Consider the following 15,269-nt stretch of genomic DNA (forward strand, 5'->3'; position numbering starts at 1 on the left):
GCTCGCCGCTCTCTTGACTCTTTCAGTGCTGCCCCCGTCCTCTCTCACCCACTCAACACCACATCATGTCCAGCGCCAGGCATCTTTCAGTCGCTCTTCGACGGGCTCGTGTGCCCAAGCCTCGCTGCTTGTTGCGCCCGGTCGCTGCGGTCCAGACTCCTTCCCTGGCCGCCACTCGCACCTTCACTGTTACCGCCCGCGCCAATGCGACTAAAGAGATTCAGTACACCACCAATGCTTATCCCAACATCAAGCGCGACCCGAATTTTGCCGAGATCTCAGCCGAGGATGTGACATTCTTCAAGGAGCTGCTGGGTGCCCAGTCTGCGGTGATCGATGGGGTGACCGCCGATGCCGCCGATGATATCGAGCCTTTCAACAGCGACTGGATGCGCAAGTACCGCGGCCAGACAAAGCTGGTCTTGAAGCCCCAGACCACGGAGGAGGTTAGCAAGGTACTGAAATACTGTAATGAGAGGAAGCTGGCGGTCGTGCCCCAGGGTGGCAACACGGGTCTGGTTGGTGGCTCCGTGCCCGTCTTCGATGAGATTGTCATCAACCTTTCCCGCATGAACCAGATTCACTCCTTCGATGAGGCATCTGGAGTCCTGGTGGTCGATTCGGGTGTCATCCTTGAGGTGGCGGATCAGTACTTGGCCGAGCGGAATCATCTGTTCCCGCTGGACCTGGGTGCCAAGGGCTCGTGCCATGTTGGCGGTAACGTTGCGACCAACGCGGGTGGTCTGCGTCTGCTGCGCTATGGCAGTCTTCACGGCACTGTGCTTGGTGTCGAAGCAGTGCTGGCGGATGGAACGGTCGTTGATGCTATGTCGACCCTGCGCAAGAACAACACCGGCTACGACCTAAAGCAATTGTTCATTGGCGCCGAAGGTACCATTGGCATCATCACAAAGGTCTCTATTCAATGTCCTTCTCGGCCTAAGGCCGTCAATGTTGCCTATTTCGGTCTGGAGAGCTATGACATGGTCCGCAAGGCTTACCAAGAGGCCAAGGGTCACCTGTCTGAGATCCTCTCTGCTTTCGAACTGATGGATGGGCGCACTCAAAAGCTGGTTCACGAGTCGACTGGCAACAACTACCCTCTCGAGACCGAATATCCTTTCTATTGTCTCGTGGAGACCAGTGGCTCTAACGCTGAGCATGACATGGCCAAGTTGGAGACCTTCTTAGAACATGTCATGGGTGAGGGTATTGTTGCGGATGGTGTCCTGGCCCAGGACGAGACTCAATTCCACTCGATCTGGCGTTGGAGAGAGGGTATTACGGAGGCTCTGAGCCACTTGGGTGGCACCTACAAGTATGACGTCTCCATCCCTCTGCCCGAGCTTTACCAGCTGGTGGAGGATTGCAAGGAGCGATTGACGAAGCTTGGCTTCGTGGGTGATGACGACTCCTTCCCCGTTCGGGCCGTTGTTGGTTACGGTCACATGGGTGACTCGAATTTGCACCTGAACATCTCGGTCCGACAATACAACAAGGAGGTCGAGAAGGCCATTGAGCCTTGGGTATATGAGTGGATCCAGCAGCGCAAGGGTAGTATCAGTGCGGAACACGGCCTAGGTCTGGCGAAGAAGGAGTTCATCGGATACAGCCAGAATGAGACGATGGTCAAGCTGATGAAGCAGTTGAAGAACCTCTATGACCCGGTAAGGACCTATTTGAACCCTTGACCCGTCACCAGACCCTTTGGAACTGACTTGATGCAGAACGGAATCATGAATCCGTATAAGTACATCTAAATGCAGTTTTCTGGCACCACTCTGGGAATGTAATGGTGTTGGGAGCAAGCGAGAAGAGATTAGACCAAGTTTATAGCCCTGGAATCTGTAGAATACATTACACTTCAAATATCGAACTCGCTGGATCATGGTCCCCTCATTCCATCCACTGCAATCTGATGAGTCTCACAGCCCTCGTGATGTTTCAAGATCCGTACCGTACCTGGCGGCTTGCAGAACCCCATCTGCATTACCTGCACCATGCAGGGCTGGGGTACAGCGGCTGCCTGAGGCAACAGCCGCGGCGGAGAATATGCACCCAATCAGGGCCGGGAAATAACAGCGGTGCCTGAGGCGGTGACTCGGCAGCTGATCCATGGTTGCCATGCACTACCGCCTGTTGTTTCTCCCGCGAACCATGGAAAGAAAAGCGGCTGCCAATACTAGAATACTAGGACGGTAGAAAGAATGGGCCCCGTTGCTGGTATCTATCCTATCGAGAATCTTCGCTATCTTCCCACCTTCTTCCCCTCATCTCTCTATCTACTATCTAGATACAAGGCCAGATCCACTCGTCCTTGCTCAGCTCCAGCTCCAGCTCCAGCTCCAGCCTCCGTCCGTCCTTTCGCCGGATAGGAAATAAAATAGCTGACTGGCGGTGCGGGTGCGCCCCCCCCCCCCCTCTCCCTTGTGTGCCCTGTTTTAGCTCTCCTCTCTTTCTTTTTTCTTCTTTTTTGCTTCTTTTCTTCTCCCTTTTCTTACCTATCTCTTTCTTACAGTCCTCTCTCCCCCGTTCTCAACTGCGCCGTCAGTCTCCCCCAGCTACGGCTCACACGCGACAAAATGGAGGACGACATGGCAAGCCACTACCAGATGATGGAGGAGCTGGGCAGTAAGTCTCCACTTGCCAATTGAGTCGATCGCACCCGGTAGTTGACCTGGATGATGTAGGCGGGAGCTTCGGGACGGTGTACAAAGCCATTGACAAAGCTACGGGCGAGATCGTAGCGATCAAGCATGTGCGTGTGACGGGTCTTTTTCTTTGTCCGATCGTCCGATTGACCACTTCCGGCATTTTAGATCGATCTCGAGTCAAGTGAAGATGATATCCAGGAAATTCAACAGGAGATCTCGGTGCTAGCTACTTGCGCCAGTCCGTTCGTCACGCAGTACAAGGCCAGCTTTCTTCGAGGCCATAAGCTGTGGATTGTCATGGAGTTTCTTGGTGGAGGATCGTGTTTGGATTTGGTAACCACGCAGCGCCTCCGCAGCTGGGAGACAGACCCCTCCTCGCTAACACCATCTAGCTCAAACCCGGAGTTTTCAACGAAGCACACGTCGCCATTATCTGTCAACAACTGCTCCTCGGACTCGACTACCTACACAGCGAAGGCAAGATCCATCGTGATATCAAAGCGGCAAATGTCCTCTTGTCGCATACGGGCAAAGTGAAGCTAGCGGACTTCGGAGTCGCAGCGCAGCTGATCAACATCAAGTCTCAACGCAACACATTTGTCGGAACACCTTTCTGGATGGCACCCGAAGTGATTCAACAGGCTGGATATGACTATAAGGCGGATATTTGGTCGCTCGGTATCACGGCGATCGAAATGATTAACGGCGAGCCACCCCATGCGAGCACCCATCCGATGAAGGTGCTCTTCTTGATTCCCAAGGAGCCCGCCCCGCGCTTACAGGGAGATCAGTACAGCAACACTTTCAAGGATTTCATCGCACAGTGTTTGACCAAGGACCCTGATCGGAGACCGAGTGCAAAGGAGCTCTTGCGACACAAGTTCATCCGCAATGCAGGGAAGACGGAGGCGTTGCAAGAGTTGATTCACCGCAAGCAGGACTTCGATGCTGGAAGAGGAGTGACCCACAAGATTAAGTACTATGCGGAGTCTTTGTATGCAGGTCCGATTTCCATTGCCCAAGCTACCCACGCTGACTGCTTCTGTTCCACAGGAATACGATTCGAAATCTGAACGACGATGACGGCTGGATCTTCGATACTGTGAAAGCTTCTACAATGGCCATACGCGAGGTAGAAGTTGACGACGAGAATGAACCGGAGCCACAGGAGGACTGGGTCTTTGACGAGACTTCCGACATGATGGAAGACCTCTATGTGTCCAGCCCGCTATCGAAGCATACGACTAACACAGCCGTGCGACGAGTCCAAGCGCCCGACCACAGCCCATCGATACGACGCGCCAAGCGACGGTCAAGTGGCGTGAAGCAGCCTCTCGGTGTGGATATGAGTTTCGGCAACAGTCCATCGACGGTGCGTCAGTTCCGTCGGGTGTCGGATAACAAGAGTCCCAGCGACGCCTCGTACCCGCCGCAGTACCTGTTTGGAGGGGACGAAAATGCGAGCCCGAAGACCTTGTTCTCCGAGCCGAACAGCAAAGAAGCGCAACTGGGGCGTCGGGCGTACAGCAAGGCGGTTGGTCTCGCCTGCCAGGAGGTGCTTGGTACCACGGGTGACCAGGAAAAGCGAGAAGCCATCTCACGACTCGCGGAGGCCTGGAGCGATCTGGAGATGATCGACCCTGAAGGCCTGTATCATATCCTGAAGGCAACGACGGAGAAACTACAAAGGTAAGCTTGCAGTGCTCCCCTGGTACCTCCTGATTAAGGTTTCTGGATTGCTAACAGCATTCGTGTTGGTGGATAATCAGTGACCATAAGCTGGCCAGTCTCGTCCCACCCGCGACTCCACCGCCCGATTCCCCACAGAGGCCGCGACTGGTTCTGGCGCAGAGTAATCCACACCTGAAATCCCACCGCCGCCGCCAGAGCGCCGCCGTGGCCGAACCTAGCCTGCAGCCCACACAGCTGGCGAACCTCCCCGGGCAACAGGTGCCGGGTATGGAACACACAAAGCAGCTGTCGGATGTACTCTATCAGCGCTGGTCTGAAGGCCTCCGCAATCGCTGGCCTGGAATCTAGATTCGATTGTCTGCACTCATCCCCTTGCATACTGCGATCTGAAGATCTCGAATCTCCTTGGGAAAACACCATATTTATCATTGTACAAAAACTTGGGCTCGCATAAGGCGTTGAAATCTTTGGTCATCTGGCCGCTCTCGGTCTTTTCTACATATGCGTTGTTCTTTTCCTTCCTTCTTGCATTATTCCCCCTCACTTGATATTATTTGCGCTCTCATGGCCCGTTGTTATAGGGCTTCAATCTCTCACCTACTTTGGGGTCTACTGCTGGTCAATGTGCCCCAGTGAGACAAATCTAGACGACGATATCCTCCGAGCTGGACGCATTTGGCGGGAGATTACCAACTGAGTACACCGTGACCGTTCCTTAATAAGCTGATCTCATTGTGTTTGTGATATGTGGTCTAAGCACGACCATCAATTTCCTATGTACCCTTTGACTGTTGGACAGAGGTTGGTTCTGGCGTTCAGAAACCGCGATGTTTTCATTTCTGGTGAACTTAGTATAAATTCTGGCAAGCTTGTGATTACTACCCATTCCTTCCTGTTTCTGGGGGGGTTTTTTTTCTTTGTGTCTGCCTTTGCTTATTCGTTGGACAGTTTCCGGGAAAGTGTGAGATAATAATTGGTGTTTGTTGTAAGTAAGGCGATGTGACTCTTGCATACGTGTACCTGGCATCGTGGACATAGTAATGCAACTGGGCAATTTCACCCGTACCGCTTACCGTGGCGAACAAAATACTTGGGAGAAGGCCAGAACACGAAAGAGTCAACCGGGTAATCAAACTGACCACCTCCGCGTGGAGCGGACTCGTGCTGGGCAGCCGCAGTGGTTGTTTCAGCTTGGGGGCTGTCAACAACATGATGATCCTAATCAGGACCAGCGGAGATCGTGATATTCCCCTTACACCGACCGGTTCAATGTTGCATTGCATGCAGGTTCGTTCTCGGCTGAAAGAGGTAGTAGATGTAATGTACATACAGTCCATGTCTTTTGGAAGGTTGTGCCAATTATGCCAAGCACCATCGAGGACTACTGAGTAGCGATTGACAGCACTGAGACTCTCCCTCTTCCCCTGAGGGACTCGACTCGCTGCGGGCAGTGCCGTGACTTTTCTTTCCGCTTTGGGTTCACTGAGCGGCCCGGGGCGTGGGGCGAGTTCATAAGTGCGTGGCCTGAGTTTTTCACAAGGGCCTCGGAGTCAAAGGACAGCCCCACTTACACCAAAGAGATGTCCACTCTCTTGCATGTTTCCCCAGACCTTTTACTACGCCTCTGCCGGTCTACTTCGACATTATCTATTACCTTTTCGCGGGTAACAGTACACTAGAGGGGGTGATGTTCCTCGCAGCAGCCCTATCTTCTCTTCAACTAACATCGCCACTTCGACTTGTGCCGATATCCCGTCTGCACATAGTTGATGTAATCGGTGTGGTACCAAGTGATACAGATATAATTCTTCTGTCTATCTCTGATACTATGAAACAGCTCCCATCCTCTTGATCAAATGACTTTAATTCTGTCACTGGCAGGTGGCAGCTGCAGTCTTGTGGCTCTCTTGTATGTGAATCTGCGGCTCCTGTCTATGCTTGAGTATTGGCTTTAACTTCTATATGATTGATGGCTTTGATACTCCCGCTGCGATTGCCATTCATACATATCTCGTGGTCATGAAGACCGTCACTGAGCCTCGCGATCGGTACAACCTCCGCAAAGCACTCACTGCCATGGAATGGAACGTCAAAGCCCTGGAAAAGACGAACACCCTTATCTTGAACCAAAGCGCGCTGAAACGGCTCAGAGTTCGAGCTCTGCCTCGGAGCCTGGACGCCGATGGCTCGCTCGCACCCAAGAATTTCTCTTCTCTTGCCCTCAAAGACATACCAGAGCCAACAGAAGAATATGTCGGCAGAGAATACAACACCGAGATATTAACTATGACCAGCTAACACGGGCGATTGATCTACATTTGCCTTGAGTCATACGTTGGCGATATGATGGTCGATTTCCCAGAGATTCCACGAATGTGGCCGAGCCATCGGTAAGCCCCTAGTACTTACACCTTGTTTGAACATCTCTTCACTCATCGCTTCTCCAGGATCGGCGATGACATTTTTGGTAGTACCGTCATCCGGATCATTTTGGGTCAGCTGAAGCTGAAGGTGTTTGTCAATGATATGGTTGAGCCGGTAATCCCACCTCCATCTGAGCTTCTTCATCAGAAGAAAAAGCAGATTACGATGTCAGGTCCTACTCTTTTCTCTGAGTCGACTGCATCCACATGTCATCGAGGCATACTTTGATGGCCAGGAGCTGGTGTTACGACACACTAAACCCTATGACTTTAGTTTCTTGAATGCAGCTGGGTTCAAGACCTTTGCCCAATGGCTCCTGAGCGATCCTTTTGGTGATACGTCCAAAAGAGCGCTCCAGACTTAATGGGTCGATCTTAGGTTGAGGGTGCCTGGGTTTCGGCGTTTTTAGGGTTCAGCAACGTCTCTGCGAGTCAATAGGGATTTGGAAGGTATTATATGTTTTGGTCCTTCTCGTCTCTGTGCTTTGTGGTTTCATTATGGCGAGTGCACATTTCATATGCTCTATCTGGGTCTCAATCGACAAAAATCCATTGTTTTTATAATATAAATAGTAGCTTGATGTATATAGAAGCAAGTACGGAGTACTATCACATGTTGAGTAATTGCACAGAAGCCGCAGCACGTAATATCAGGCAAAGCGAATAGGATATTCATGCAGCAAAATGTTCAAGTAACCTTACTTAAAAGAGGGCTACTGCTACTAAATATGGAGACCACGGCAATTGGGGGGGCGGAGGCGGAAGGGATGCGCGTTGCGACCCGCTCTTTTACCATCACCGTCTTTTAGTGACTTCAACCAACGACCCGTTTTACAGGCCTGGAGCCCTTTTAATTTCACCTGCCACTTACTTGCCGCCCCCGTGTTGGGTCTAGTCCTTCCTTCTTCCCTTACTCCTTCTACTAAGTAACTTTTCCTCGCGTCCTTTTCTCCTTCTCTCCCTTCTCCTCCTTTTTTCTTCTATTGTCGCCCCGTGTCCAGTCTGGTTGCTGCCCACTGTCTTTATTGTTGTTATTGTTGTCATTTCATTCTCCGATTGTTTATCACTGCTGACGGGCCCATACATACATACATACATACATACATACATACATACATTCTTTTCTTATCAGCCAGCAATCTCAAATTCCCCCGACTGCGGCGGCCGTCAAGCTGTTTTCTTCCCCCACAAGCGGAGCTCATTACTCAATTCCACGGGAATGAATGTCATGATTGTGTCCCTGATCTGTCAATAAAATCCCGGACCCTTATCAGCTTCGCCCTCCACTTCCATCTCCCGCACGCTGGCCCGTCATGGGGGATTTCCCGGGAACGGGCGAGACGGAAACTGCGCCGGAAACGTCCCGAACAGTGAAGCTGCTGTCGTCGCCTGACCAGCTCAACCATGCTGCGCCTGCATCGCCCATCGGCCAGACTCCCACCCAACTCAAACGATCCTCGCTTCCAGCTCGTCCCCATGGTGCTGCCCGACACGCCAAACGACTTACCCTCAACTTTCCCATCAACATCCCCTCCGGACCCGAAGCTTTCGATCCTAGTCTTGCCTCTCCCGGATCCATGACGCCCGTGACTCGGACCTCCGCCCAGCCTTCGCCGATCCCCCATCTCGGCACCCCGCTGACTTTCGAGGAGAAAGATGACGGCTCAGGCCTGCTGACTGCGATCGCCTCCCAAGAGCGAAAGGTGCTGGAGCTTCGGGAAGAACTGCACCGGGCCGAGACGGAGCTGGACTCTTTGAAAAAGCAATGGGCGTCAACCGAGAAGACAAAGAAACGGACGGAAATCAGCCATCGCGCCGAACCGTTGGTCTCTCTGCGATCGCCTGATGAACCAGTTTTCCCCCATCGCAGGGACCATAGCGTCAGCAGCGCCGGCAGTTCGTCAGTGGCCCAGGTTCGAATCAGCCGGGAGATGGAGCGGCGGCAGAGCCTCCGCGCAGCCGCGACCAAGTGCATCAACGTTTCTGCTAATGGTCGACGGGTCTTCCGAGGCTCACACACTCGAGCCTTGTCGTTACTTTCTCCCACCACGGGGACTGGGGATAGCAAAACGGGATCGGAGTCCGAGGCCGGCAACCAGCGGATCGGTCGGTCTCCGCGGTCGGCAACCTTGCCCTCCTCCGTCGAACGCAATGCAATCACCAGTGGTGCAAGCTCCAACCCGGCGGATGACATGATCGCGCAGTGGCGGAACACCATGCCACCGCCGTCGCGAGATGCGATCGTGCGGACGGGCAAACAGATGGCGTCGGATTTGCGAGAAGGACTCTGGACGTTCTTGGAGGACATTCGACAGGCTACGGTGGGAGAAGAGGGTATCAGTGCGACCGAATCAAGGGGTGTGCCACCGGTGCGCCAGCGGGTCTCATCCAGCTCGACGTCGCGCAGCCGGGATCGGTTGTCTATCTACGGAGGAACTACGCTGTCGCGGTCGTCCTCGGGGAGCAAGGGGTCTGGGGGCAAACATTCTGGTAAAGACTCTAAATCGGCGGATATAGACTCGTCGTTCTGGAGTGAATTCGGCATTGATCCACCTGGGCAGAAGTCCCCTCGCGCTCACGGAGCCACCAATACCCTAAGCGGGCCGAACGAACCCAGACAGGGCGACAGCAGCAACCCCCCCGATGTTGAAGACAACTGGGAGTGGGAGTCTCCGAAGACGAAGAAGACGCACACGCCGTCGTCCAGTCGCAGTACGTTGGAGACGAAGCATGATCAGTCGCCCATGACGCAGAACAGCAGTCCTCGCACAAGTGCTAGGTAAGCTTTGTTTTTCTTTGCCGTGGTCCATTCTAACAGTTCCGATCTAGTTTTGGCGACTGGCGCCCGCTGCATGATGCCAGCATCCCGGATCCCAGCGTCTCCGATGGGATCCCCTGGCCGGCGATGACTAAAATGGCGCCTTCGAAGCTGACTCGCACGGCGTCGAACCTGATGGCTGAATGGGAGCGCAGTTTGAGTCCCTCCCCTGAGCGGAAAGAATTTTTTCCCGACAAGGACGACAAGCGGGATTGATCTCGGGGGTGTACTTTTCGAACACATTGTAAATACAGCACATAGCATTTGCGAGATCGATTTCTGATCGAGCGGCAGACGATGGTTTTGGTTTCTTCATCGAGCATGAGGCCAGTACGGATTAACGCAGGGTTATGATTGTGGATCACAATACCCTTTACGATGAGCGTTTGTTACATTCTTTCCGTCGTTGACTTTACTTTTTCGAGATGTCTTTGATTCTTCTGGCATTGAACATGAGCCTATTAGATATAGCTGGTATGATTGATCCTGAACAAATATACTTTTTTTCATGATGAAATCCTTAGGATTCGTTGGTCTATAGAAGCAATATAGTTAGGCTGTATGCTTTGTATGCACGGATCACGTGCAATCTGCGTCTCTGGGCTTTGTGGCGTGCCGTGAATAAATTTGCGACATCGCCATCCCGTCTCCGCAAAAAGTCCGGGGCGCGATCGAGCTCGGTGTCCGACATCACCACTTCTCACTTTCTCTTCGGCCGGTCCCCAACTGTGTCTCCTCCTTTTCGTTTCTTCACATACAACTTGAGATTCCTTATTTCACGCACATCATGAGTTTCCCCAGTGTGACGCCGCCACTCGGTGGTTTGGGCGGCGGCCCGAACATGCAGGGCATGAGTGAGCAGGAGCAGGCGATGGTGAAGCTGGTATGATTCTTGTTCGGGATGCTGTAAACAGAAGCACGCGCTGACTTAGACGGATGGGTATGACAGATGTACTCGGCGATGGAGTCGTGTCCGGTGAAGACGGTGATCTCGGGAACGATGGGATTCGGACTGGGAGGAGTATTCGGACTGTTCATGGCCAGTGTATGTGATGCGATGCCCCAGAACCCACCCCTCAAAACACACCCAAACCCACCAAACTAATATACGAATACCACAGATGTCCTACGACTCAACCTTCACGCCGCAAGGCAAAGCGATCATGGACCTCCCCTGGCGCGAACAGGTGCGGCGCGGCTTCAAGGACATGGGCTCGCGCTCGTGGTCCTCGGCCAAGAACTTCGGTATCGTCGGCGCGCTGTACTCCGGCACCGAGTGCTGCATCGAGGGCCTGCGCGCCAAAAACGACCTCACCAACAGCGTCGCTGCCGGCTGCATCACTGGTGGCATTCTGGGCGCGAAGGCCGGCCCCCAGGCGGCTGCTGCTGGGTGTGCGGGCTTTGCGGCGTTTAGTGCGGCCATTGATGCTTATATGCGGATGCCTTCTGATGAGGATTAGTTGCACCTTGGTCTATGGGGGGTATTGTTGGCCCGGGGCTGAAAGGGACGATAATCGCGGTGTGAATGGGAGGTAGGGAGAGGATATCCGGGTGTTGGATAGGACCCGGAGGCTGGCTGTACATGTTTCATACATGGTTTGGCGTTATTGTTCGTTCGGCATAGAATGGGTGCATATGGCGTTGTTTTCGGTTATGTTGATTTGCGTGCGTTGTCTGGTCTGGTCTATAGACTCACTACACTCTTGTATAGTATTACATCATTTCTCAGCCGATCCTGAGGATAAAAGAACAAACATGATTCGTTATCTATTCACAAATTGTACTATACACATCAACGATACCCCAGAGGCAGTAAGCATGGTCTAAGGAAGCACGATGTACTTCTCCAGATGCTTGGGAATAGCCGTGCGCAGCCCCTTGCCCTGCAGCCAGGTGTTGGAAAACAAGCGGTCGGCATAGCGGTAGGCGCCGTCGCAGAGGATGGTAACCACCGTGCTGCCCTTGCCCAACTTCTGGGCGACCTCGTGAGCGGCGGCGACGTTCAGGGCGGAGCTGGCGCCCAGGTACAGACCTTCCTCGTCGAGACAGCGGTAGACCATCTCGATGGACTTCTCGTCAGGGATATTCAACGATCCGTCCAGCAGACCGATATCCGGCTTCAGATTGTCGGTGACGCGGCCCTGGCCGATACCCTCGGTGATACTGCTGCCGGAGCGCTCGACCAGCGTGCCGCCGCTCTGGATATAGCTATGCAGCACAGACCCCGGCGGATCAGCCAGGAAGCACTTCACCTTATTATCGCTGACGGTCTTCAGGTACCGGGTGATGCCGGCGAGGGTACCGCCGGTGCCGGTGGCGCAGGTGAACGCGTCGAGCTTCCCGGCCGTCTGCGCCCAGATCTCCGGGCCGGTCGTCTCGATGTGCGCCTGGCGGTTAGCGGTGTTGTCGAACTGGTTAGTCCAGACGGCGTTGTCGAGGGCCTCGGCGTGCCGGCGCGCCTGGTGGTTGTAGTTCTCCGGGTTGTCGAACGCGACGGCCGGCACGGGGTACACCTCGGCGCCCAGCAGCCGCAGCAGGTCGATCTTGCCCTGCGACTGCGTGTTGGGCATGTAGATCACCAGCTTGTAGCCCTTGGACCGGCACACGTGCGCCAGCCCGATGCCCGTGTTCCCCGCCGTGCCTTCGACGACTGTGCCCCCGGGCTTCAGCAGCCCCCGCCGCTCCGCGTCCTCCACCACGAACAACGCCGCCCGGTCCTTCACGCTGCCGCCCGGGTTCTGGAATTCCGCTTTCCCCAGGATGTTGCACCCCGTTTCGTCGGACAGCCGCTTCAGTCGGATCAGTGGTGTGTTGCCGATCGCTGAGGTAAGGTGAGGTGAGGTCAGTATCTCCTGTAGGTAGCCATGGCTACGGACGCAATTGCACGTACCCTCGGTCAGTCCGTTGACGAAGCCCTGGGCCTGCGACACCCGGACATTGTACGAGCCCGCCGACGAGGCCTCCGCCGCGCGGAGGGCCGTCGTGCCGAACTGTCGGATAGTCTGGCGGAACATTGCGTTCTATCCTTCGCTTTCAATGATTATGGGGATAATGCAGCTGTAAAGTACCAGCGTAGAGCGCCCGCCTCATCTCCGGGGCCGATAGTCGGCGGTTAGTCAGCGTAGTCACGTGACTGATGGCGTGATTGCAGTGCTGCACGCGCCAGACTGTGTTGGGACTAGACTCGGGGATTGATGAGATCATCGGTGTTTGTTTGAACTACACCTCATCCAGAAGTATACATCCTTGAAGATTCATGGAAGTGGTGGTCGAGTAACTCAATGTCAGCGACAAGAACTGGTACCCAATAGCCTCTGTACACCCCGCAGCTCTCGTATTCAGAGTCTACTACAATGGACACGACACCCATGCATCATCCCCGATATAAGTAGCCATCCCCAACTCACCACAGCCCACAGCCCACTATCAAACTCCGCACTCTCAAGTAAAACCTCCCACCAACTAGTGATCTCCTCAAAATGCGCATCCTAATAGTCCCCGCCTCCCCACAAACCTCCCGGACCACCATTCACAACCTCCTCACCACCCCGCAAAAGCAGGACCCCATCCACATCCGCGGCCTCTACCGCAACCTCACCCGCGTGCCGCCCGAATTCCAAACCAACCCGAACTTTGAATCCTACCCGGGCGACCTCAGCGACCCAGCCACCCTAAATTTCCACAGCTTCGACACCGTCTTCTTCGTCCTCCCGCCCTGCTACGACGGCACGAACCTCCTGCAATGGGCGACAACGGTCTCCACGAACGTCCGACTCGCGATCCAGCGGTCTGGAACCGTGAAGCGATTGGTGTTGCTGTCGAGTATGGGGGCGGAGTTTGAGGGTGGGACGGTATGTTTCCCCCTTTCCGTTCGGTTTGCTCTTCAGTCAGGATGGTTGCGTGGGATAGCCTGTGGGTGGGAGCTGGAATAGTGGACTGGGCTAATGGCTTGTGTGCCTCGGGCGATAGGGCGAGATCATGACGAATCACATCTCGGAAGAGATTCTGAAAGATGCAGCGTCGGAGGTGATTATCATGCGGTGTGCGTATTTCATGGAGAATTGGGCGGCGGCGGTCGAGACCGTGCGCAGTGACAGGCCGTATTTGGAGACCGTGATTACGCCGGTCGAGTTTGCGGTGCCGATGGTGAGTTTGATTTCTTCCGGTGGACTGGAGTATCAAAGAGTGGTTGGTGATGTTTGAGGGGGGTAGATCTGGGGGGGGGGGATGAGTTTGGGAGGTATGCACAGCTGCTGATTCTATGGAAGGTCGCAGTCAAAGATATCGGCTACCACAGCATGCAGTCTATTCTCATGGATAAGGTGCCCCAGACGCCGTATGTGTTTGAGTTACAGGGTCCGAGGGATTATACGCCTGTTGATGTGCAGCGTGCTTTTGAGAAGGTCCTGGGTCGGCAGGTGGAGTTGAGACCTGTTGCCAAAGAGAATCTGGAGGAGTTCTTTGGGCGGTTTCTGCCGAAGGTGGCCGTTGGGCCGTTTGTGGAGATGACGTTGAGTTTCTTGCCAGGGGGTGTGATGCATACTGATGCTAAGAAGAGGGAGGGGGTGAAGGTATATAGAGGAGAGATGGAGTTGGAGGAGGTGGTGAGTAGACTTTTGAGTCATGCGGGTGGATAGTTAACTTGACATACAAGACAGAAGCTGAGAGTCAGATTAGGTAGCAGATAAGTTAAGAGTACATGTTCAAAATATTGACACCCAGAGTGGTTTATTTGCAAGGTCTCCTTGTGATCACATGTCTCAAGTTTCGCTACTCATCGCTTGCCTGATTCGGAACAACTGACTCCTCCTTCTCCCTGCCTCGATGCTCTCTCACCCCAACGTCTCACTCGTTACTTCATACTGCCTTGACTTCTTATCTTATGTTCTCCTACATGAGCAGCAAAACTACAGCAGTCATTCACCCCCTATAGGGCATGCAGCGGCTAACCTGTGGCCGCCAATCATGAGGAGGACACTTGTAGTACCACGCGCTGGACTCCCCTCTTTTCCTTTTTTATCTAATTCACTTACACTCTTGCAAGATCAACCCGCACCTCAAGATTAAAAACACCTCGAGTTACTTATCTTCGCTTTCCAAGGCCTTCTTGAGAGACTTCAGTACATAAGATGAGCTACACCTACGATAATTACAAAGTGTCATGGACCTGCACCCGAGAACTGGAGTATGCTGCAGTTAAAGCGGTGCTCGATGAAATACATGACCCTCTTTGCGACAAAGAAGAATATAGTCATATGACGCTGGGTCAGTGCACGTCCGGGGGCCTGCTTGGTAAAGAGAATGTGAATGTGATTGTTATTCTGTCGAATGAGGCTAACGAAGCACTGCAAATTGTGCTGAACGTCTTTCGAAAATCAAATGCGCATTGCTGGTCGGGATTGCAGGTGGTGGACCTAGATGGCATGACATCCGTCTTGGTGATGTTGTTGTTGTCAATGAGCCTGTCGGCACCCTCACCACATTCGACGGGATGGGATTTTGTCATACCAATTTCCCAGCTATGCCTGGGGCTTGCAGCCATGAGAGGACTCTCTTGGCACTGTCGAAGGCAGTGAACATACTACGCACATCCCGAGATGTTCGAGGACCCATTCAATCGACTAAAATTGGCCCTTGTTCGACGGCACCCACAATCCAGCAACTCAAGGAATGCCTCGAGCC

General features: G+C 53.7%; 7 protein-coding genes across 7 annotated transcripts; 6 read left to right on the forward strand and 1 right to left on the reverse strand.

Annotated features, from left to right (window-relative positions):
- Positions 1–1,884, forward strand: BO97DRAFT_473515 (FAD-binding oxidoreductase). Its single transcript, XM_025700244.1, has 2 exons — positions 1–1,667; positions 1,728–1,884. Exons 1-2 carry the CDS (start codon positions 66–68, stop codon positions 1,758–1,760), a joined length of 1,635 nt encoding a protein of 544 aa, XP_025546780.1. The 5' UTR covers positions 1–65; the 3' UTR covers positions 1,761–1,884.
- A 698-nt stretch (positions 1,885–2,582) lies between these two features.
- Positions 2,583–4,694, forward strand: BO97DRAFT_355962 (STE20 family serine/threonine-protein kinase; the record flags this gene model as incomplete). The annotated part of the gene is made up of 6 exons (XM_025692151.1): positions 2,583–2,631; positions 2,691–2,758; positions 2,820–2,987; positions 3,047–3,648; positions 3,708–4,343; positions 4,424–4,694. The coding sequence occupies 6 exons, from the start codon at positions 2,583–2,585 to the stop codon at positions 4,692–4,694; spliced, it is 1,794 nt and encodes a 597-aa protein (XP_025546781.1).
- A 1,671-nt stretch (positions 4,695–6,365) lies between these two features.
- On the forward strand, positions 6,366–7,134 carry BO97DRAFT_429123 (uncharacterized protein; the record flags this gene model as incomplete). The annotated part of the gene is made up of 4 exons (XM_025697349.1): positions 6,366–6,599; positions 6,675–6,736; positions 6,794–6,884; positions 6,943–7,134. The coding sequence occupies 4 exons, from the start codon at positions 6,366–6,368 to the stop codon at positions 7,132–7,134; spliced, it is 579 nt and encodes a 192-aa protein (XP_025546782.1).
- A 548-nt stretch (positions 7,135–7,682) lies between these two features.
- Positions 7,683–10,101, forward strand: BO97DRAFT_481139 (uncharacterized protein). The gene is made up of 2 exons (XM_025700800.1): positions 7,683–9,548; positions 9,599–10,101. The coding sequence occupies exons 1-2, from the start codon at positions 8,083–8,085 to the stop codon at positions 9,801–9,803; spliced, it is 1,671 nt and encodes a 556-aa protein (XP_025546783.1). The 5' UTR covers positions 7,683–8,082; the 3' UTR covers positions 9,804–10,101.
- A 161-nt stretch (positions 10,102–10,262) lies between these two features.
- On the forward strand, positions 10,263–11,328 carry BO97DRAFT_399645 (translocation channel protein TIM22). Its single transcript, XM_025694255.1, has 3 exons — positions 10,263–10,470; positions 10,537–10,632; positions 10,709–11,328. Exons 1-3 carry the CDS (start codon positions 10,375–10,377, stop codon positions 11,045–11,047), a joined length of 531 nt encoding a protein of 176 aa, XP_025546784.1. The 5' UTR covers positions 10,263–10,374; the 3' UTR covers positions 11,048–11,328.
- Positions 11,329–11,349: 21 nt separating this feature from the next.
- Positions 11,350–12,634, reverse strand: BO97DRAFT_399650 (cysteine synthase A). Its single transcript, XM_025694256.1, has 2 exons — positions 12,478–12,634; positions 11,350–12,408 (listed from the first exon to the last, which is right to left on the reverse strand). The coding sequence occupies exons 1-2, from the start codon at positions 12,599–12,601 to the stop codon at positions 11,411–11,413; spliced, it is 1,122 nt and encodes a 373-aa protein (XP_025546785.1). The 5' UTR covers positions 12,602–12,634; the 3' UTR covers positions 11,350–11,410.
- A 226-nt stretch (positions 12,635–12,860) lies between these two features.
- On the forward strand, positions 12,861–14,285 carry BO97DRAFT_408848 (NAD(P)-binding protein). The gene is made up of 3 exons (XM_025695951.1): positions 12,861–13,438; positions 13,557–13,733; positions 13,856–14,285. Exons 1-3 carry the CDS (start codon positions 13,067–13,069, stop codon positions 14,222–14,224), a joined length of 918 nt encoding a protein of 305 aa, XP_025546786.1. The 5' UTR covers positions 12,861–13,066; the 3' UTR covers positions 14,225–14,285.
- Positions 14,286–15,269: the final 984 nt, after the last annotated feature.

This window comes from Aspergillus homomorphus (genome assembly GCF_003184865.1).
Source record: "Aspergillus homomorphus CBS 101889 unplaced genomic scaffold BO97scaffold_61, whole genome shotgun sequence".
In the NCBI taxonomy this organism is placed as follows: domain Eukaryota; kingdom Fungi; phylum Ascomycota; class Eurotiomycetes; order Eurotiales; family Aspergillaceae; genus Aspergillus; species Aspergillus homomorphus.

Bases quoted from the DNA above. Each gene is read 5' to 3' on its own strand.
- BO97DRAFT_473515 (XM_025700244.1), top strand. From the start codon at position 66: ATGTCCAGCGCCAGGCATCTTTCAGTCGCTCTTCGACGGGCTCGTGTG. The intron at 1,668-1,727 runs GTAAGGACCTAT...GACTTGATGCAG, and splicing joins TGAAGAACCTCTATGACCCG to AACGGAATCATGAATCCGTA.
- BO97DRAFT_399650 (XM_025694256.1), bottom strand. From the start codon at position 12,601: ATGTTCCGCCAGACTATCCGACAGTTCGGCACGACGGCCCTCCGCGCG. The intron at 12,409-12,477 runs GTACGTGCAATT...ACCTTACCTCAG, and splicing joins CGTCAACGGACTGACCGAGG to CGATCGGCAACACACCACTG.
- BO97DRAFT_481139 (XM_025700800.1), top strand. From the start codon at position 8,083: ATGGGGGATTTCCCGGGAACGGGCGAGACGGAAACTGCGCCGGAAACG. The intron at 9,549-9,598 runs GTAAGCTTTGTT...GTTCCGATCTAG, and splicing joins AGTCCTCGCACAAGTGCTAG to TTTTGGCGACTGGCGCCCGC.
- BO97DRAFT_408848 (XM_025695951.1), top strand. From the start codon at position 13,067: ATGCGCATCCTAATAGTCCCCGCCTCCCCACAAACCTCCCGGACCACC. The intron at 13,439-13,556 runs GTATGTTTCCCC...CTCGGGCGATAG, and splicing joins CGGAGTTTGAGGGTGGGACG to GGCGAGATCATGACGAATCA. The intron at 13,734-13,855 runs GTGAGTTTGATT...ATTCTATGGAAG, and splicing joins TCGAGTTTGCGGTGCCGATG to GTCGCAGTCAAAGATATCGG.
- BO97DRAFT_399645 (XM_025694255.1), top strand. From the start codon at position 10,375: ATGAGTTTCCCCAGTGTGACGCCGCCACTCGGTGGTTTGGGCGGCGGC. The intron at 10,471-10,536 runs GTATGATTCTTG...TGGGTATGACAG, and splicing joins AGCAGGCGATGGTGAAGCTG to ATGTACTCGGCGATGGAGTC. The intron at 10,633-10,708 runs GTATGTGATGCG...CGAATACCACAG, and splicing joins TCGGACTGTTCATGGCCAGT to ATGTCCTACGACTCAACCTT.